At 39.5% G+C, this 22,342-nt stretch overlaps 1 protein-coding gene across 1 annotated transcript in view; it reads left to right on the top strand.

The window, feature by feature from the left end:
• The window catches only part of LOC124544805 (midasin-like), a 291,545-nt gene that overhangs the window by 15,318 nt on the left and 253,885 nt on the right, over nucleotides 1-22,342 (top strand). The window contains exons 2-3 of the mRNA XM_047123490.1: nucleotides 4,071-4,414; nucleotides 4,535-4,752. Of these exons, the coding sequence (XP_046979446.1) occupies nucleotides 4,071-4,414; nucleotides 4,535-4,752 (562 nt within the window). The remainder of the gene's footprint in view (nucleotides 1-4,070; nucleotides 4,415-4,534; nucleotides 4,753-22,342) is intronic.

The following is a 22,342-nucleotide window of genomic DNA, read 5'->3' as shown; positions in this document are numbered from 1 at the left end:
ATTTAGGGTCACTTGCCAATTTTCACACCATTCCGATATCTTTTCTAAATCGTTTTGCAATTTGTTTTGATCTTTTGATAAGTTTATTAGTCGACAAATGACAGCGTCATCTGCAAACAACCTAAGACGGCTGCTCAGATTGTCTCCCAAATCGTTTATATAGACAAGGAACAACAAAGGGCCTATAATTCTACCTTGGGGAATGCCAGAAATCACTTCTGTTTTATTCGATGAATTTCCGTCATTACTACGAACTGTGACGTCTGTGACAGGAAATCACAAATCCAGTCACATTACTGAGACGGTATTCCATAAGCACGCACTTTCACTACAAGCCACTTGTGTGGTAGAGTGTCAAAAGCCTCCATCCAGAAATATGGAATCGATCTGAAATCGCTTGTCAATAGCACTCAACACTTCATGCTAATAAAGAGCTAGTTGTGTTTCACAAGAACGATGTTTTCTAAACCCATGTTGACCGTGTGTCAATAGACCATTTTCTTCAAGGTAATTCATAATTTTCGAACACAATATATGTTCCAAAAGCCTGCTTCACATTAACATTAATGATATGAGCCTGTGATTTAGTGGATTACTCCTATCAGTTTATTTATATCCTTCACCACATTTACATACTTCGACATACGAGGTGCATTCAAGTTCTAAGGCCTCCGATTTTTTTTCTCAGGACTGGAAAGAGATAGAAACATGCGCATTGTTTTAAAATGAGGCCGCGTTCATTGTCAATACGTCCCAGAGATGGCAGCACCGTACGGCAAATTAAATTTTACCGCCAGCGACGAGAATGAGAACTGTTTTAAATACTTAAAATGGCGACATTTTCCTTACTTGAACAGTGTGCAATCATTCGTTTTCTGAATTTGTGTGGTGTGAAACCAATTGAAATTCATCGACAGTGGAAGGAGACATGTGGTGATGGAGTTATGGATGTGTCGAAAGTGCGTTCGTGGGTGCGACAGTTTAATGAAGGCAGAACATCGTGTGACAACAAACCGAAACAACCTTGGGCTCGCACAAGCCGGTCTGACGACATGATCGAGAAAGTGGAGAGAATTGTTTTGGGGGATCGCCGAACGACTGTTGAATAGATCGCCTCCAGAGTTGGCATTTCTGTGGGTTCTGTGCGCACAATCCTGCATGACGACCTGAAAATGCGAAAAGTGTCATCCAGGTGGGTGCCACGAATGCTGAAGGACGACCACATGGCTGCCCGTGTGGCATGTTGCCAAGCAATGTTGACGGTCAACGACAGCATGAATGGGACTTTCTTTTCGTCGGTTGTGACAATGGATGAGACGTGGATGCCATTTTTCAATCTAGAAACAAAGCGCCAGTCAGCTCAATGGAAGCACACAGATTCACCGCCACCAAAAAAATTTCGGGTAACCGCCAGTGCTGAAAAAATGATTGTGTCCATGTTCTGGGACAGCGAGGGTGTAATCCTTACCCATTGCGTTCCAAAGGGCACTACGGTAACAGGTGCATCCTACAAAAATGTTTTTAAGAACAAATGCCTTCCTGCACTGCAACAAAAACGTCCGGGATGGGCTGCGCGTGTGCTGTTTCACCAAGACAACGCACCCGCACATCGAGCTAATGTTACGCAACAGTTTCTTTGTGATAACAACTTTGAAGTGATTCCTCATGCTCCCTACCCACCTGACCTGGCTCCTAGTGACTTTTGGCTTTTTCCAACAATGAAAGACACTCTCCGTGGCCGCACATTCACCAGCCGTGCTGCTATTGCCTCAGCAATTTTCCAGTGGTCAAAACAGACTCCTAAGGAAGCCTTCGCCGCTGCCATGGAATCATGGCGTCAGCATTGTGAAAAATGTGTACGTCTGCAGGGCGATTACATCGAGAAGCAACGCCAGTTTCATCGATTTCGGGTGAGTAGTTAATTAGAAAAAAAAATCGGAGGCCTTAGAACTTGAATGCACCTTGTGCATAAACGCCAAATAAGTAGGCATGCTGTAAGGTTAACGTAAAATCATTTCCGATCTATTGCATGTTTGCTTTACACTACTTTACATAAAAGTGCACTGCATTTTTAGTCTACACCTACACTATGTGATCAATAGGATCCAGACACCTAGCTGAAAATAACTTAAAAGTTTGTGGCTTCCTCCATCGGTAATACTGGAATTTAATTTGGTGTTGACCCATCCTTAGCCTTGATGACAGCTTCCGCTCTCATAGGCAAATGTTCAATCAAGTGCTGGAAGTTTTCTTGGGGAATGGCAGCCCATTCGTCATGGAGTGCTGAACTGAGGAGAGGTATCGATGTCAGTCAGTGAGGCCTGGTGCAAAGTCGGCATTCGAAAACATCCCAAAGGTGTTCTATAGGATTCAGGTCAGGACTCTGTGCAGACCAATCCATTACAGGGATGTTATTGTCGTGTAACCACCCGGCCACAGGCCATGCATTATGAAAAGGTGCTCGATCATGTTGAAAGATACAGTCGCCATCCCCGAATTGCTCTTCAACAGTGGGAACCAGGAAGGTGCTTAAAACATCAAGGTAGGCCTGCGCTGTGATAGTGCTACACGAAACAACAAAGGGTGCACCCCCCTCAGTGGAAGACATGACCACATCATAACACCACTGCCTCCGAATTTTACTGTTGGCACTACACATGCTGGCAGATAAAGTTCAGCCGGTGTTCGCCATACCCACACCCTGGCATCAGATTGCCACACTGTGTACTGTGATTCGTCACTCCACACATTTTTCGATTGTTCAGTTGTCCAATGTTTACACTCCTTACACCAAGCAAGACGTCGTTTGGCATTTACCGGTGTGGTGTGTGGCTCAGCCGCTCAACCGTGAAATCCAAGTTTTCTCACCTCCTGCCTAACTGTCATAGTACTTGCAGTGGACCCTGATGCAGTTTGGAATTCCTGTATGATGATCTGGATAGATGTTTGCCTATTGCACATTACAACCCTCTTCAACTGTCTGCGGTCTCTGTCAGTCAACAAATGAGGTCAACCTGTACTCTCTTTGTGTTGTACGTGTCCCTTCACATTTCCAGTTCACTATCACATCGGAAATAGTGGACCTAGGGATGTGTAGGAGTGTGGAAATCTCATGTAGAGACGTATGACACAAGTGACACCCAATCACCTGACCACGTTTGAAGTCCGTGAGTTCTGCGGTGCGCCCATTTTGCTCTCTCACGATGTCTAATGGCTACTGAGGTCGCTGATATTGAGTGCCTGGCAGTGGGTGGTAGCACAATGCACATAATATGAAAAACATATTTTTTGGGGGGTGTCCAGATACTTTTGACCACTTTATACAAAAAATACAGTGTTTGAAATGCAAGTTCAAACAATTTTATATAGCAAAATAATTTATTTTTTTTATGAGTTACTTACACTGTCAGCTGGTACCAATGAATAATTTCTGGGTCAAGACAGCCTGTATTGACATGAATCACCCATTTTAGAGAGACAGTGCATCATAAAGTTTGTCCTGGCAAAAAATGGCGACTAAAACATAGTTTGGTAAACTCAGAACCCTTCCCGTGTGTTCACTATGTCTGTCAAAACTATGTTTGCACCTCAAGCTGGATGCAATGTACGTATTTTATGTGTATAACCATGGTAACTTTGAACCTCTCGATCTCAGTAACATATAACTATATTGAAAAAAGTTTTGAGATTCCCTTCATCTTAAGAATATATAGTAAAATTTTTGTTGATTTGATGTGGATGAAACAGGAATATGGTGTTTCTAGATAAATGTCTAAAGAATGTACACTTAAAATTTGAGTCCTTTGCACTGTTAATTATGTTGATAATTGTGACCCACAGTGCAAAAATGGTTAAAAAAGGGTTTTTGCAGTTTTTATGCATAAATACAGTAACTAAAGTTACTGGATCTCCATAAAGATATTTTATATCTTTTGCAGTATTGATGGGTGATTCCAGCTTTACCCGTGACATTATCCGTGGTCCATTTTAGTATTGTTGCAATCCTCTTTGTGTTACGTATTCATATTTTGTGTCACGCAATTCTAGTAAAAGAAAGTGCTTATTGACAGTTTCAGATAAAACACTCAACCTCTCAAGGCTAGAACAGACAGCTTCATTACTGTGGCATCAACTTGCACGAGGCCACAAGGCACTGACATCTCTCCCCGCTGCATGTTACGATGTTTACACTCGCGCTGTGGGCAGCAGTCAGTCCCTTCGGGCCAGCATCCAACAAGTCCTTGTGGAGAAGCTGTCGCGGTACAGGAGCTTCCTGAAACACAGCACTCGAGAAGACACTTTTCTTCCACTGTCAGTACTCGCGTGCCCTGCGCCACTGCTTACTACGAACAGCGTTTTCACTGGACTGAAGGGCTCTGCTGCTGCTCTTTTGACAGTAGCAGCAAATGTGGAGGTTTGTAGTCGTGGATTGTGTGCAGCTGTCTGTGCTTGCCCGCAACACTGTCACTTTGTATTGTGGATGTTGCTTGACCTCTCTGTTCTGTTGTTTAATTCGTTTTGTCATTTCTTACAGTTGAGTAGTGAAACAATTTCCATGGTGACAGGTGTCGATGTGGCACAAAATTCCACAAGCCTTCTTGAAGACCTCGCATTTGCTCTTTTTTCTATGATGTCACACAGAGGAATGCAATTGGCTGACAATTGGCTACTATCCAAAGTTCAGCCCAGTGGAAATGGAATCCTTCAGCCTGCTTTTCAAATGTACCATAAACTTTCAATCAAATGGAGGAGGTAATAGGACGTAAAGTGCCCTCCGCCACACACCGTTGGGTGGCTTGTGGAGTATTGATGTAGATGTAGATGTAGATGTAGATGTAGAAACTCATATGAGATAAATGTTTTTTCCTGTGATGATGAGGTACATAATTATACTATGAAAAAGGATTAGTGAATTTCCATAAAGATTATATGAGAAAAATGAAACAAAAAAAATTAGTATCCACGTAGTTAGGAATAGCAAAGTTGCAGTTCTTTTGATATACTAGTCAGTGTGTTTCATTAAATCTTTGTAACATTCTTGAGGACACTGTGCTAAATGGCATATTGAAGGGCAGTATTATTTAAATAATGGAAAATCCAGGGTGGAATAAAAACAAGGTGAAAAATGTATATTGCTACTTACAACATAGAGGCGGCATTGAGTTAAAGACAGGCATTTTGCATTCTTTTTCATTGTGCCTGTTTGCAACTCAACACTCCCACCGTTATCCTTTAGTTTATTTATGTGTTTGTAACTTGACTATTCCTCGTAAAAGTACAGGGCATGTTAGATTCATTGCAGACATAATTTATATATAATCCTACATAAAGGATATACATAATTTATGGAATTATGCAAGAATGGAGTAAGGGAAACCGAGTCAGTATGGCTGAACAGGGGTTCAAAGCCCGCTCCTGCCAAATGTGAGTCCAGTGCCTTAACACTGCACTAACTCGCTCAGTGTTTTATTTGAGAAGCAAACCCTCAATAAAACCACACGTATATGGAGACTATAATTAGCTTTCATCATCTGCCAGAACTAGAAACATAACATTCTCAAACAAGAATCTTTGTAGTATTACACTTCAGAAAAATATATAGACACAGCCACCTCCCAACACCATTTCCTTCACAATTATTCGTTTTAACTGATTATGTTCGCTGATGTGGTGTGTTGTGACTGTATTACAGTGTGTATACGACCTAGGACAACCGGGAAAATCCCGGGAATTTTTTCGTCTGGGAGAAAACCGGGAAAAACCCGGGAATTTTTTAGAATCCCGGAAATTCTTCAGTGTTTTAGTTTTCTGTTAAATTTTTGTAATTTTGATTGGTAAGAACCGATACTCTAACAAAGGATATTACTGTATCCCGCTATTGCAGAATAACACTTCAACAATAAAACATAAATGAGAGAAAAAATGAAAATAACTTAAATTGCAAAGGAAATGTGCCACATACAACGACGACACACATGCTCATGCAAGCGTGTGCCAGCAGCAAAATGTGTCAAAGGTTTTAGGAAGACTTTACAATGCTTCATAACAACAAATTGCCTCCGATGAGTGTGAAGTCACAACTGTTTACATTAGATTCATTTTAGCAGTTATGAGCAGATTTGTGCGCATGCGCAGTTGAGTCATATTTGAGCAGTAGATTCTCCCGCTTCTGACTACAGGAATGTGGCTGTTGGCTGTGCAAGCAGTCGCAGCAAGCAGCTAGATGCTACCGGGGAAAGGGGGCGCCAAATTCATATTCTTGAGGAAAAAAGCTAGTTTCACAAAGCGCTTAGCATCCAGCGGACATTCGTTTTTGAAAATTTTTTTAACACATTTTAAGTTGATTTCTGAATGAATCATAAGTTGATTTTTGAATGCGTGTGTAGTGTACGTGATATCTCTGTCAGGAGAATCCTCGTCGTATCTAGAAATAAACTTTCTGCAGACAAAAGGGGATGGGGCTATATGAGCTGAGCGGATTAAAGCTGAACATATGAATGCCAATCAATGTCTGATTATGTGGTTGATTGGGTTTACGAATGATCAGCATTGTTATAATTAATAGCAAAATCCATAGAGTCAGACTACCAGAATGAAAATAAACGACTAACAGGAATAACAGGTGAGAAAGATTATGTATTATCTTCTCGGTGTATCCAAGAAAATGAAATTTTGACAGAAAGTTTTTGGCCATATCGCTACACTAGTAAGGACCAGTTGTACAGTTCCTGGCTAGCAGCCGCTTAAGTTCCATCCTGGGAGTAGCGCGGAAAACGCATTGTACGAACACATAATAATGCCTAACTGGAGAATAATCTCTGGATAACTAAACCGGTGATTGTGGCAGGGTTAGTGAAGTTAATCGGCGAACAGATTTTGACAATGGCAGGAATAGCTACAGAACTGGTGATGAAAAGACAGTTTGTTAGAATGAGGAAGGAGAAGAAATGGGGACATCACAAAGATTACAGAAGAATAAGACAATTCCAAATTTATATAAAAATTTCATAATACTACTTTATGATCTCGTGCTTGAGAAACTGGTGTGTGTGGATGAAATGTGAAACTACTTCCTAACGTAAAGCTTTATACTTGTAGTAGGCCAAATAGGCATTTGATAGTGGTAATTCGTGAATTATATTTTGTCGTGTTATAAAAATGACCATTTGTGCCAAAACAGTCTCGTTTCCAAGAAAATTTACATCCCAAAAACCACACTGAAAATCTTAATATCAGGTCGAGGTCTACTTCACTGGGAATCTGGATATACGAATGTGCACTTTAAGTATGCATTTTAAATGTGCACATTTTAGTGTGGTTCACAAAATTCCGATGCCCTTGGAATATCCTCTGATGTCTTGTTTCTTTTATGACGTAATGTATGATCTTTCAGTGTTTTACACGTACGTACATACGGGCTTCCTACGTCATGGTAGCTGCGCAAGCGCGGTGTCGACTGTTATCTGCACTATCTGGCAACTGCTGAAATGAACATATTTTGAACAGGTCGAGGAAAATATTGCGAATGGTGGTTTGAAAAGCGTTACTTTCAAAGTAAATATCCTTCTACATAAGTTGAACTATGTGCGAGAATTTACCATGAATTTCTTAAATTACAGAGCGTTTGACTCTCATTTAAAAATCAACTCTTTGATGACGAGTCATTTAGAAGAATTTCGAACCCTGAAGATGAGACATTTATGTCTTTATTAAAATTTTACTGGCACATTTGTGTGATAGATCTTAAAGTGTAACACGTGCAAACAAGGTCAACATTATATGCGAAAGCTTAGCTTCTCTTGTAGCTTATTAACCTTAGAGACCAATATTATATGTGAACGCTTTTCTTTTCTTTTCTTGTAGCAACACTGTGTATATTAATTTAAACTATTAACTTCCCCTGTTTGTGTGTTCGTGCTTCTTAACAGTGACATTGCTGTTGGCCGACATCATCACGTGTCGTACGCTCTGAATGTCCACAGTCATCGGCTGGCGAGATCACGTGACATGAGCTGTGACTGGCTTACATAAGCGCATCCCAATCTCGATTTCAATGATTCGGAAAGTAACATGCAGCATTTGGTGGAATTCCAATGTATACTTTTGTAATACTGTCACTTAAAACGGAAAAAGTGTGTTTCCACCAGGGAGAAAGTGTGTTGTTAACCGGGAAATCCGGGAATGTTTTTCCTTGTCTGCATATACACCCGTATTAGAAACAGGAAAAATAATAAACTAACAACAGAAACATTGTTGTGCAAAGACAAACACAGAAAAGCTAACATATTCACTTACATCATAGAAACACTCTGCTCCAAAAGCTGTTCCTTTCTCCAGCCTCTTTACAACACCAGTGTGGCTCATATGTCTTTGAGTACGAGTTGTTCTTTTGACTGCCAACTTTATAAACTGTGTTCTTGAGTGATAGAAATGTGCAATTACAGTGTGTCCTTAAACTGTGGGTATGTCTAGCAAAAGTGGTGAAAAACAAAGATGATGTACCTTACCAAACGAGATGTCTGCCCAAACTCTTTGCCTTTACAAATGTCTGCTTGTGTCTGTATATGTGCGGATGGATGTGTGTGTGTGTGTGTGTGTGTGTGTGTGTGTGCGCGCGCGTGTTTTAGAGTAAAATGGTGCAGGACATTTGGAATTCTGGAAGGGGGGGGGGGGGGGAAAAAAAAAAAAAAAAAAAAAAAAAAAAAGGCTGTAGAGAAAGATGGATAATGTGCAATATGTTCAAGAACCAAGAGGGAACAAATGAAATCCTCAGATTAAAAAAGGCGTAAAGCAGGGAAAGATGAAAGAACGATGAAAAATTAGCAAGCAAGGAATGCTAAACAAGTAGGGAGAGATAAAAATGAATACTGAAGAAAACAAAGATGTATGGAAGGCATAATTAGAATATCTATATGATTCTACAGCTGATCATGAAAGATTAGTCTTAGAGGATGAAGAAGAATGTAGACAAAAATCACTGGGGACAAATAATGGGGAAATGAGAATTGGAAAAAGCTTTCCAGGATCTTAAACAAAGGAAAGTGTTGGACTGTGATCAAATGGTGTGTCAGACACTGAAGGCCTTAAGGACTGTTGCTGTAACTAGAATTACAAATGTAATCAATGGAATATATTACACAGGCCTCCTTAAAACCATAATGGTGCTCTTACCAAAGAAATCCAATGCCAGTCAATGCAAAGATTATATGGCAATTATTTTTATGTGCCATGTTACTGAGGCTCTGACCAGAATAGTGCTGAGAAGAATAAAAAGGAAAATAGAGGAGAGTATTGGAGAAGATTAATTTAGATTTAGAAAATGAAGAGGGGTAAGAGGTGCATTTGGGTGTTGGAGGATGATCCCAAAAAGATTTTTGAAAGTGAATAGAGAAATGTATGTTTGTTTTAGCAACTGAGAAAAAGCATGTGACAGAATTGATTGGCGTATACTTTTGAAGGTTCTGAAAGATACTGGTATAGATTGGTAGGGCAGAAGGTTGATAAAGCAATTCTGTGTGGGATAGAAAGTGCTGGTTTGAGCAGAAGATGAAACTGATATGTGGGTATTGGAAGAAGTGTGTGACAGGGTTGCTGTGTGTCACCAGCACTTTACAGTATACAGGCTGGAATGCTAATCAATAAGGCCTTGGGAAAATCAAAAGGTCTTGTAGTTGTAGAAGAAAGATTAAAAACCATCATGTATGTGGAACAGAGGAAGAGCTCCAGGTAATAATGGAGGATATTGTAAGAATGGGTTATGAATTTGGGGTGAAACTGAACATTAGGCAAACCAAAGTGATGAGAATTGGAAAAGGAGCTGACTCGATTAATGTACCACTAGACGGGATGATATTTGAAGAGGTTCAATCATTCCGATATTTGAGAAGCTCGATACGTTGCAGCAGAAGTTGTACAGAGGAAATGAGACATAGAATCTTCATGGGAAAGAGAGCTTTTGGGAAAGTGAAAGCTTGCTGACAGCCAGAAGCATCCCCATTACACTTAGGAAGAGATTTGCCAAAATGTTTTGTGTTAAGTGTGGTGTCTTGTGGTTTTGAAACAATAAAAGAAAGTTTTGAAATGTGGTTATGGAAAAGAGTGGAGAAAGTGAAATGGGTCGACAGAATGAGAAATGAGGAGGTGCTGAGCAGGGTAGGAGAGGAACTCCATGAGGATGGTACAAAAGAGAAAAACATCTTGGGGCATATGTTGTGTAGGAACTGTCTACTACAGAGAATCGTCGAGGGAAGAGGATGAGGAGAAGAAGAAGAAGGTGGTTTGAAATGCTAACAGAGGTGAAAGTAAGAAGAAGTTACAACCAAACAGAGGAGGTGCTCAGGACATCCAGCAGACACCTGTCTGAGGACAGGAACGTATGAAAAGCAGTGACAAGATCAAGGGACGGTATGATAGGATGTCTGTTATGACATCAGGGAATGCGTCTGTGGTATTAGAGGGAGCTGTAGAGGGTAAAAACTGTAGGGGAATACAGGGATTTGAATACATCCAACAAGTAATTACGACTGTAGGGTGCAAGTGCTACTCTGAGGTGAAGTGGTTGGCAAAGGAGAGGAATTTGTGGTGGGCAGCATCAGATCAGGCACTAGACTGAAGGCACATTTTCTAGTTCCATAATTATGTTATTGACACTTCTTGCTTCTGTTTCCTCCATGATGTCATCAAATCGTAATTTTTATAATGCTCAACTCACCCAACCGTCGGTAACAAATTGAGATTAACTGTTTACTTTTCCTCTTGATCAAGATGTTTAGTTATTTTGTTTGTCATTATTTGTTGGTTATGCATGTCATCAATTATTTGCCATAAGCGTAAGATGGAAAAACTGGTAATAATTGGTTATAACAGCTGCTGCAGAAGATTACCATGAAAGTAAACATATTGTTCTTTCCAAAGTTTTCTTTTTACGTAAATATTAATTTCACGTGTCTTTGTTGAGAAATATTTATTCTAGGCCCTGTGTTTATCTTTTGTCACTTGCTGTATACCTTCATTCCAAATTTTTCAATCATCTTTTGCATCCATTTAATGCTTTTTTGCTAATAATTTAATTTTCAACTTTTTTGAAAGGCTTTTGTATTATTCCATTCATGTGCTATATTTCTATTGTTTAGGGTTGTCTGTGAATATTCAGTTAATCTTTTATGAACATTGTACCGTGAGAGAACTTTGTATATCTCAGGCTTTGTTTTTCACAGTGTTATTTCAAACTTTCCTCCACCATATACAAAATCCTATCTTAAAAACCACTATGAAGTGGTCGCAGTTAATGTCAAGGCCTCTAAATATATAAGAACACCTCATTTTTGAAGCCATTTATCTATTAATTACTACATAGTCAATCAGTAAGTTTAGTTTCTTGATGTCCAGATAAATTTCCTTGTAGCTAGAGCAAGCATTGCCTGCCGGGGAAAGAGAGACCATTGAAATTAACTTTATCAGACAGCCACATTGCAAGCAATATTTTCATTTTCATCAGTTTTGCTCTGTAATTTTACAAGAGCATAGTCAGAAACTCTGGAACTGACACTGTAAAATATACAGCAAAGTGTGACAATGTGGAATCTTACATTGATATTAGAGAACATATTTTACTTAAAATATTGTAAATCACATTTAAAATTCAGTAATTGGTTGATTACATTCCCTGCAACAGAGATTAAGTAAGTTGTACAACAGTGGCTGCAAAATCTACGACAACGAATATTTGACGATAAAGTAGCATTCTTATTATACGAGATGTGTTGTTGTTGTTGTTGTCGTCTTCAGTCCAGAGACTGGTTTGATGCAGCTCTCCATGCTACTCTATCCTGTGCAAGCTTCTTCATCTCCCAGTACCTACTGCAACCTACATCCTTCTGAATCTGTTTAGTGTATTCATCTCTTGGTTTCCCTCTACGATTTTTACCCTCTACTCTGCCCTCCAATACTTAATACTTGATGCCTCAGAATATCCCCTACCAACCGATCCCTTCTCCTATTTCTCTTCTCTCCAGTTCTATTCAATACCTCCCCATTAGTTATGTGATCTACCCATCTAATCTTCAGCATTCTTCTGTAGCACCACATTTCAAAAGATTCTGTTCTCCTGTTGTCTAAACTATTTATCGTCCACGTTTCACTTCCTTACGTGGCTACACTCCATACAAATACTTTCAGAAGCGACTTCCTGACGCTTAAATCCATACTCCATGTTAACAAATTTCTCTTCTTCAGAAACGCTTTCCTTGCCATTGCCAGTCTACATTTTATATCCTCTCTTCTTCGACCATCATCAGTTATTTTGCTTCCCACATAGCAAAACTCCTTTACTACTTTAAGTGTCTCATTTCCTAATCTAATTCCCTCAGCATCACCCGATTTAATTTGACTACATTCCATTATCCTCGTTTTGCTTTTGCTGATGTTCATATTATATCGTCCTTTCAAGACACTGTCCATTCCATTCAACTGCTCTTCCAAGCCCTTTGCTGTCTCTGACAGAATTACAATGTCGTCGGCAAACCTCAAAGTTTTTATTTCTTCTCCATGGATTTTAATTCCTGCTCCGAATTTTTCTTTTGTTTCCTTTACTGCTTGCTCAATATAAAGATTGAATAACATCGGGGATAGGCTACAACCCTGTCTCACTCCCTTCCCAACCACTGCTTCCCTTTGATGGCCCTCAACTCTTATAACTGCCATCTGGTTTCTGTACAAATTGTGAATAGCCTTTCGCTCCCTGTATTTTACCCCTGCCACCTTCAGAATTAGAAAGAGAGTATTCCAGTCAACATTGTCAAAATCTTTCTCTAAGTCTACAAATGCTAGAAACATCGGTTTGCCATTCCTTAATCTATTTTCTAAGATAAGTCGTAGGGTCAGTATTGCTTCATGCATTCCACCATTTCTATGGAATCCAAACTGATCTTCCCCGAGGTCGGCTTCTACCAGTTTTTCCATTCGTCTATAAAGAATTCGTGTTAGTATTTTGCAGCCGTGACTTATTAAACTGATATTTCGGTAATTTTCACATGTGTCATCACCTGCTTTCTTTGGGATTGGAATTATTATACTCTTCTTGAAGTCTGTGGGTATTTCACCTGTCTCATACATCTTACTCACTAGGTGGTAGAGTTTTGTTAGACCTGGCTCTCCCAAGGCTGTCAGTAGTTCTAATGGAATGTTGTCTACTCCCGGGGTCTTGTTTCGACTTAGGTCTTTCAGTGCTCTGTCAAGCTCTTCACGCAGTATCATATCTCCTATTTCATCTTCATCCACATTCTCTTCCATTTCTATAATATTGTCCTCAAGAATATCGCCCTTGTATAGACACTCTATATACTCCTTCCACCTTTCTGCCTTCCCTTCTTTGCTTAGAACTGGGTTTCCATCTGAGCTCTTGATATTCATGCAAGTGATTTTCTTTTCTCCAAAGGTCTCTTTAATTTTCCTGTAGGCAGTATCTATCTTACCCCTAGCGATGTGCACCTCTACATCCTTACATTTGTCCCTGCTTAGCCATTTTGCGCTTCCTGTCGACCTCATTTTTGAGTCGTTTGTATTCCTTTTTGGCTGCTTGATTTACTGCTTTTTTATATTTTCTCCTTTCATCAATTAAATTCAATATATCTTCTGTTACCCAAGGATTTCTATTAGCCCTCATCTTTTTATCTACTTGATCCTCTGCTACCTTCACTATTTCATCTCTCAAAGCTACCCATTCTTCTTCTACTGTATTTCTTTCTCCCATTTTTGTCAATCATTCCCTAATGCTCTCCCTGAAGCTCTCTACAACCTCTGGTTCTTTCAGTTTATCCAGGTCCCATCATCTTAAATTCCCACATTTTTGCAGTTTCTTCAGTTTTAATCTACAGTTCATAACCAATAGATTGTGGTCAGAGTCCATATCTGCCCCTGAAAATGTCTTACAATTTAAAACCTTGTTCCTGAATCTGTGTCTTACCATTATATAATCTATCTGACAGCTTCCAGTATCTCCAGGCTTCTTCCATGTATACAACCTTCTTTTATGATTCTTGAATCAAGTGTTAGCTATGTTCTGTGCAAAATTCTACCAGGCGGCTTCCTCTTTCATTCCTTAATCCCATTCCATATTCACCTACTACGTTTCCTTCTCTTCCTTTTCCTAATATCGAGTTCCAGTCACCCATGACAATTAAATTTTTACTATCAGAATAATTTCTTTTATCTCATCATACACTTCATCAATCTCTCCGTCATCTGCGGAGCTAGTTGGCATATAAACTTGTACTACTGTGGTAGGTGTGGGCTTCGTATCTATCTTGGCCATTATAATGTGCTGACTATGCTGTTTGTAGAAGCTTACCCGCATTCCTATTTTCCTATTCATTATTAAACCTACTCCTGCATTACCCTTATTTGATTTTGTGTATATAACCCTGAGTCACCTGACCAGAAGTCTTGTTCCTCCTGCCACCGAACTTCACTAATTCCCACTATATCTAACTTTAACATCTCCATTTCCCTTTTTAAATGTTCTAACCTACCTGCCCAATTAAGGGATCTGACATTCCACACTTCGATCTGTAGAACGCCAGTTTTCTTTCTCCTGATAACAATGTCCTCCTGAGTAGTCCCCACCTGGAGATCCGAATGGAGGACTATTTTACCTCCGGGATATTTTACCCAAGAAGACACCATCATCATTTAACCATACAGTAAAGCTGCATGCCCTCGGGAAAAATGGTACGAGATAAGGTCCTGTATTTATACACGTTGGTTCAAATCTACTTCACGAAAAACTATTGAATTTCAACTACTACAGTAACATTGAAATATGGTTAGCTGCTGCCATTTGTTACAAAATTCATATTGACACTGGAAATGGACATTTATATTTTGGTCACTGCTTTTATGGGCATGTATATAGACATGTCATTTCTGAACTGGATAAAATTTCATCATGCTTCAGTATATGTCAAAATATATCTTAAAACTACATCATTAAAAATATCTTTACATATATGTCACCAGAAACATACATTAAAAAAGACACTTTTAAAAATATTTATATGAGGATAATACAGCAGGTAGTTGGGATTATGTCTTGAATGCTTATCTACAGCACCTCTTTAGATAACTGGAAGAACCCATATCAGTTAAATTCATTTTCTTCATTTAATAAATTTTGTAGTTTTTCTTTTTCCACAAAAAATTGTAATTGTTTCAAGACATTTAGCAAAGGGTCTTCATTGGTGGTATGGATAATTTTTTGCTGACTTGAATCTTCATAAAGTACATTGACCAGACTCGAAAAACATTTAATGTTGTTGTTGTTGTTGTGGTCTTCAGTCCTGAGACTGGTTTGATGCAGCTCTCCATGCTACTCTATCCTGTGCAATCTTCTTAATCTCCCAGTACCTACTGCAGCCTACATCCTTCTGAATCTGCTTAGTGTATTCATCTCTTGGTCTCCCTCTACGATTTTTACCCTCCACAGTGCCCTCCAATGCTAAATTTGTGATCCCTTGATGCCTCAAAACTTGTCCTACCAACCGATCCCTTCTTCTAGTCAAGTTGTGCCACAAACTTCTCTTCTCCCCAATTCTATTCAATACCTCCTCATTAGTTACGTGATCTACCCACCTTATCTTCAGCATTCTTCTGTAACACCACATTTCGAAAGCTTCTATTCTCTTCTTGTCCAAACTAGTTATCGTCCATGTTTCACTTCCATACATGGCTACACTCCATACAAATACTTTCAGAAACGACTTCCTGACACTTGAATCTATACCCGATGTTAACAAATTTCTCTTCTTCAGAAACGATTTCCTTGCCATTGCCAGTCTACATTTTATATCCTCTCTACTTCGGCCATCATCAGTTATTTTACTCCCTAAATAGCAAAACTCCTTTACTACTTTAAGTGTCTCATTTCCTAATCTAATTCCCTCAGCATCACCCAATTTAATTTGACTACATTCCATTATCCTCGTTTTGCTTTTGTTGATGTTCATCTTATATCCTCCTTTCAAGATACTGTCCATTCCGTTCAACTGCTCTTCCAAGCCCTTTGCTGTCTCTGACAGGATTGCAATGTCATCGGCAAACATCAAAGTTTTTACTACTTCTCCATGAATTTTAATACCTACTCCGAATTTTTCTTTTGTTTCCTTTACTGCTTGCTCAATATACAGATTGAATAACATCGGGGAGAGGCTACAACCCTGTCTCACTCCTTTCCCAACCACTGCTTCCCTTTCATGCCCCTCGACTCTTATAACTGCCATCTGGTTTCTGTACAAATTGTAAATAGCCTTTCGCTCCCTGTATTTTACCCCTGCCACCTTCAGAATTAGAAAGAGAGTATTCCAGTTAACATTGTCAAAAGCTTTCTCTAAGTCTATAAATGCTAGAAACGTAGGTTTGCCTTTTCTTAATCTTTCTTCTAAGATAAGTCGTAAGGTTAGTTTTGCCTGGCGTGTTCCAACATTTCTACGGAATCCAAACTGATCTTCACCCGAGGTCCGCTTCTACTAGTTTTTCCATTCGTCTATAAAGAATTCGCGTTAGTATTTTGCAGCCATGACTTATTAAACTGATAGTTCAGTAATTTTCACATCTGTCAACACCTGCTTTCTTTGGGATTGGAATTATTATATTCTTTTTGAAGTCTGTGGGTATTTCGCCTGTCTCATACATCTTGCTCACCAGATGGTAGTTTTGTCATGACTGGTTCTCCCAAGGATGTTAGTAGTACTAATGGAATGTTGTCTACTTCCGGGGCCTTATTTCGACTCAGGTCTTTCAGTGCTCTGTCAAACTCTTCACGCAGTATCTTATCTCCCATTTCATCTTCATCTACATCCTCTTCCATTTCCATAATATTGTCCTTAAGTACATTGCCCTTGTATAAACCCTCTGTATACTCCTTCCACCTTTCTGCCTTCCCTTCTTTGCTTAGAACTGGGTTGCCATATGAGCTCTTGATATTCATACAAGTGGTTCTCTTCTCTCCAAAGGTCTCTTTAATTTTCCTGTAGGCAGTATCTATCTTACCCCTAGTGAGACAAGCCTCTACGTCCTTACATTTGTCCTCTAGCCATCCCTGCTTAGCCATTTTGCACTTACTGTCGATCTCATTTTTGGGACGTTTGTATTCCTTTTTGCCTGCTTCATTTACTGCATTTTTATATTTTCTCCTTTCATCAATTAAATTCAATATTTCTTCTGTTACCCAAGGATTTCTATTAACTCTCGTCTTTTTACCTACTTGATCGTCTGCTGCCTTCACTACTTCATCCCTCAGAGCTACCCATTCTTCTTCTACCGTATTTCTTTCCCCCATTCCTGTCAATTGTTCCCTTATGCTCTCCCTGAAACTCTGTACAACCTCTGGTTCTTTCAGTTTATCCAGGTCCCATCTCCTTAAATTCCCACCTTTTTGCAGTTTCTTCAGTTTCAGTCTGCAGTTCATAACCAATAGATTGTGGTCAGAATCCACATCTGCCCCTGGAATTGTCTTACAATTTAAAACCTGGTTCCTAAATCTCTGTCTTACCATTATATAATCTATCTGATACCTTTTAGTATCTCCAGGCTTCTTCCAGGTATACAACCTTCTTTTATGATTCTTGAACCAAGTGTTAGCTATGATTAAGTTATGCTCTGTGCAAAATTCTACGAGGCGGCTTCCTCTTCCATTTCTTCCCCCCCAATCCATATTCACCTACTATGTTTCCTTCTCTCCCTTTTCCTACTGACGAATTCCAGTCACCCATGACTATTAAATTTTCGTCTCCCTTCACTACCTGAATAATTTCTTTTATCTCGTCATACATTTCTTCAATTTCTTCATCTGCAGAGCTAGTTGGCATATAAACTTGTACAACTGTAGTAGGCATGGGCTTTGTGTCTATCTCGGCCACAATAATGCGTTCACTATGCTGTTTGTAGTAGCTTACCGGCACTCCTATTTTTTATTCATTATTAAACCTACACCTGCATTACCCCTATTTGATTTTGTATTTATAACCCTGTAATCACCTGACCAAAAGTCTTGTTCCTCCTGCCACCGAACTTCACTAATTCCCACTATATCTAACTTTAACCTATCCATTTCCCTTTTTAAATTTTCTAACCTACTTGCCCGATTAAGGGATCTGACATTCCACGCACCGATCCGTAGAACGCCAGTTTTCTTTCTCCTGATAATGACGTCGTCTTGAGTAGTCCCCGCCCGGAGATCCGAATGGGGGACATTTAATATACGTTGTAAAAAACACTGTAATTTAAATTCCAACTGTATGGCATTAGGTGAGCATTTAAAGACAACTAACCATACTTTAGGTGAGATTCTAGGCAACATCAAAATTGTTCACACTAAAAGTCTTGGAAGAATTAGAAATTTTTATGGAAAAGGGGGAAACCCGCAAAATTGATTAAATGAACAAAACAAATTTAACATGCAAAGATTCTTCGTGTTATTTGAATAGGTGCTGCAGATAATCATTCAAAACATAAACTTAACTAGCTGCTGTATTATCGTAAAAGATGTATTTTTTTTAAATAGCTTAATTTCTGAATGTGTATTTTTGGCGATGTATTTGTAAGGATATTTTTAAAGACGTATTTTATATATATTGCAGCACAATGAAATCTTCTCCAGTGTAGAAATGACAGGTCTATATACATGCCCGTAAAAGCGGTGAATGAAATATAAATTTCCATTTCTGGTACAACATGAATTCTATAAAAAATGGCAGTAGTGTACCATATTTCAATGTTAGTGTAGTAGTTGAAACACAGTAGTTTTTCGTGAAGTAGATTTGTACCAATGAGTAGGAATACAGGTCCTTTTCTCACTCAATAAGAATACTTTATTATCTTTGAATATGTGTTCCCACAGATGCTGCAACCACTATTGTATAGCTGACTTAATCTCTGTTGCATACAATATAATCAGCCAACTACTGTATTTTAAATGTAATGTACTACAGGGTGGTTATAATTAAACTTTCTGTATTTGGCACGTTACAACACAGAAACTAATTACTGTACTTGGACCAAACTTGATATCATTAATGTAAGGAGATGGGGAAGAGAGATAATGCAGAATCAATTCAATTGAAAAACTTTTAATGTGCTGCCACGGTACATCATACCATTACATACCAGTACCATTACTGCTAAAAAAGGTGCTCAACATGGCGCTCTTCAGTGTACAGAAGAGTCGGAAAGCACAGGATGGCATTCAGCACAGCAGAATGGAACATGTCTATAGGTATGCTACCTATCAGCCCCACAACCAAAAATCACTGAGAGTGAGATCAGATGATTGTGCCGGTCAAGCATTTGGAAACAATTGACTGATGATTTGATAATTTCCAAATGCGTTTCGTAGAAACAGTTGAACTTCACAAGCAATGTATGATGTGACCCCATCTTGCATGAAAACTATCTAGTTCAATGCATCTCTCTCCTGTGGGGCAGGTATGACATGCTGGCGAAGCATATTGCAGTAACACTGGCCAGTCACACTGCACGGCTTTGGTCCTTGAATGCCAACGTGTTCAAAAAAGAATGGTCCAGTGATGAACATAGCCGTGAAGCCACACTGCACGGTGACACATTCACCGTGCAGGGAAAATTCATGCGCAGTGACTGGAGGTGAAGCAATTCTGTGTGTTCACCTCATCTGTCAGAGAAAAATGAGCTTCAGCTGTCATAAGGATTGTCCAGAGCGAGCCCTCATCAACTTCCGGATACCATTTGAGAATGGTTCGAAGCATCTTCCGTACAGTGGACCATGGATGTTCAACTATGGTGACGCAGCACGCGCACTGCCTGACGATTGGGAAGTGCACGCAGCATTGTCTGCCATAGCAACAGTGTTTCATCAACTACCTGTGGTGCAACTGGTCATTGGCTTGTTCCCAGAGCAACACCCAGTTCTCCAGTTGATTCGAACTACTTCATCATGCTCCACACAGTAGGTAGACAAAGAGGACCCTTCTGTAATACTTTCAACCGGCAATGTTCTTGAAATGCAGCTGCAGCATTATTATTGTTTTGATAACAGAGCTTCACCAGTAATGCCCTGCTCCTTTGGTCCAATCTCATGTTGACACGTCAACAAATGCAGTGAGACTGGTCATGTGTGTGAGACTACGAATCATGATGACTGATCACAGCACCTGGTGGCCATAGTTGGAACTGGACGGTGGCATTGTGATGCATGGAAATCGTGCACCCCATCCTCTGGACATTAATGCTACCAAGGTAACTAGTTTCCATGTTATAATGTGTTAAAAGAAAGCAGGTGTTGACAGATGTGAAAATTATCGAACTATCAGTTTAATAAGCCACAGCTGCAAAATACTAACGTGAATTCTTTACAGCCGAATGGAAAAGCTGGTAGAAGCTGACCTCACGGAAGATCAGTTTGGATGCTGTAGAAATATTGGAACACGTAGCCGTCCAGTGTGGCTGAGTGCTTCTAGACGCTTCAGTCTGGAACCGTGTGACCACTACGGTCGCAGGTTCGAATGCTGCTTCGGGCAGGGATGTGTGTAATGTCCTTAGGTTAGTTAGGTTTAAGTAGTTCTAAGTTCTAGGGGACTGATGACCTCTGATTTTAAGTCCCATAGTGCACAGAACCATTTGAACCATTTTCGAACGTGTGGCAATACTGGCCCTATGACCTAGCTTAGAAGATAGATTAAGGAAAGGCAAACCTACATTTCTAGCATTTTTAGACTTAGAGAAAGCTTTTGAGAATCTTGACTGGAGTACTCTCTTTCAAATTCTGAAGGTGGCAGGGGTAAAATAAAGGGAGCGAAAGGCTATTTACAATTTGTACAGAAAGCAGATGGCAGTAATAAGAGTAGAGGGGCATGAAAGGGAAGCAGTGGTTGGGAAGGGAGTGAGACAGGGTTGTAGCCTGTCCCCAATGTTATTCAATCTGTATATTGAGCAAGCAGTAAAGGAAACATACGAAAAATTTGGAGTAGGTATTAAAATCCATGGAGAAGAAGTAAAAACTTTGAGGTTCGCCGATGACATTGTAATTCTGTGAGTGACAGCAAAGGGCTTCAAAGAGCAGTTGAACGGAATGAACAGTGTCTTGAAAGCAGGGTATAAGATGAACATCAACAAAAGCAAAATGAGGATAATGGAATGTAGTCAAATTAAGTCGGGTGATGCCGATGGAATTAGATTAGGAAATGAGACACTTAAAGTAGTAAAGGAGTTTTGCTATTTAGGGAGCAAAATAACTGATGATGGTCGAAGTAGAGAGGATATAAAATGTAGACTGGCAATGGCAAGGAAAGGATTTCTGAAGAAGAAAAATTTGTTAACATGGGGTATAGATTTAAGTGTCAGGAAGTCTTTTCTGAAAGTATTTGTATGGAGTGTAGCCATGTAAGGAAGTGAAATGTGGATGATAAATAGTTTGGGCAAGAAGAAAATAGAAGCTTTCGAAATGTGGTACTACAGAAGAATGCTAAGTATTAGATGGGTAGATCATGTAACTAACGAGGAGGTATAGAGTAGAATTGGGGAAAAGAGAAATTTGTGGCACAACTTGACTAGAAGAAGGGATCAGTTGGTAGGACACATTCTGAGGCATCAAGGGATCATGAATTTAGTATTGGAGGGCAGTGTGGAGGGTAAAAATCGTAGAGGGAGACTGAGAGATGAATAAACTAAGCAAATTCAGGAGGATGTAGGTTGCAGTAGGTACTGGGAGATGAAGCAGCTTGCAGAGGATAGAGTAGTATGGAGAGCTACATCATACAAGTCTCTGGACTGAAGACAACAACAACAACAACATGTTAAATAGGGAAAGTTTAATTGTAGCCACACGGTACATTGAAAATGAAATATGTTCTTTAATATTAATGTTAAGATTTCATATTATCACACTTCATTGTATGCTTTACAGTGTAAATTCTGGAGTTTCTAATTACACTCTTGTAAAACTAGTTTTCAAATAATCTCTCTCCATTATATATTATTTTTGGTTTACCGTAGTGTATTTTGAGTTAAATTCATTTAAATGAGATACGTCTGCCGGCTGCAGTTGTCTTGCGGTTCTAGGCGCTTCAGTCCGGAACCGCGCGACTGCTACGGTCGTAGGTTCGAATCCTGCCTCGGGCATGGATGTGTGTGATGTCCTTAGGTTAGTTAGGTTTAAGTAGTTCTAAGTTCTAGGGGACTGATGACCTTAGATGTTAAGTCCCATAGTGCTCAGAGCCATTTGAACCATTTTTTTGAGATACGTCTGTCATTATTTCTGTATACAGGTGTTGGACAAATATTTGGAAGGATACTGAGAAATTCTTGTTTGAATATA

This window comes from Schistocerca americana, chromosome 8 (assembly GCF_021461395.2).
Source record: "Schistocerca americana isolate TAMUIC-IGC-003095 chromosome 8, iqSchAmer2.1, whole genome shotgun sequence".
In the NCBI taxonomy this organism is placed as follows: Eukaryota; Metazoa; Arthropoda; class Insecta; order Orthoptera; family Acrididae; genus Schistocerca; species Schistocerca americana.
This window is presented reverse-complemented; position numbering and strand designations above follow the sequence as displayed.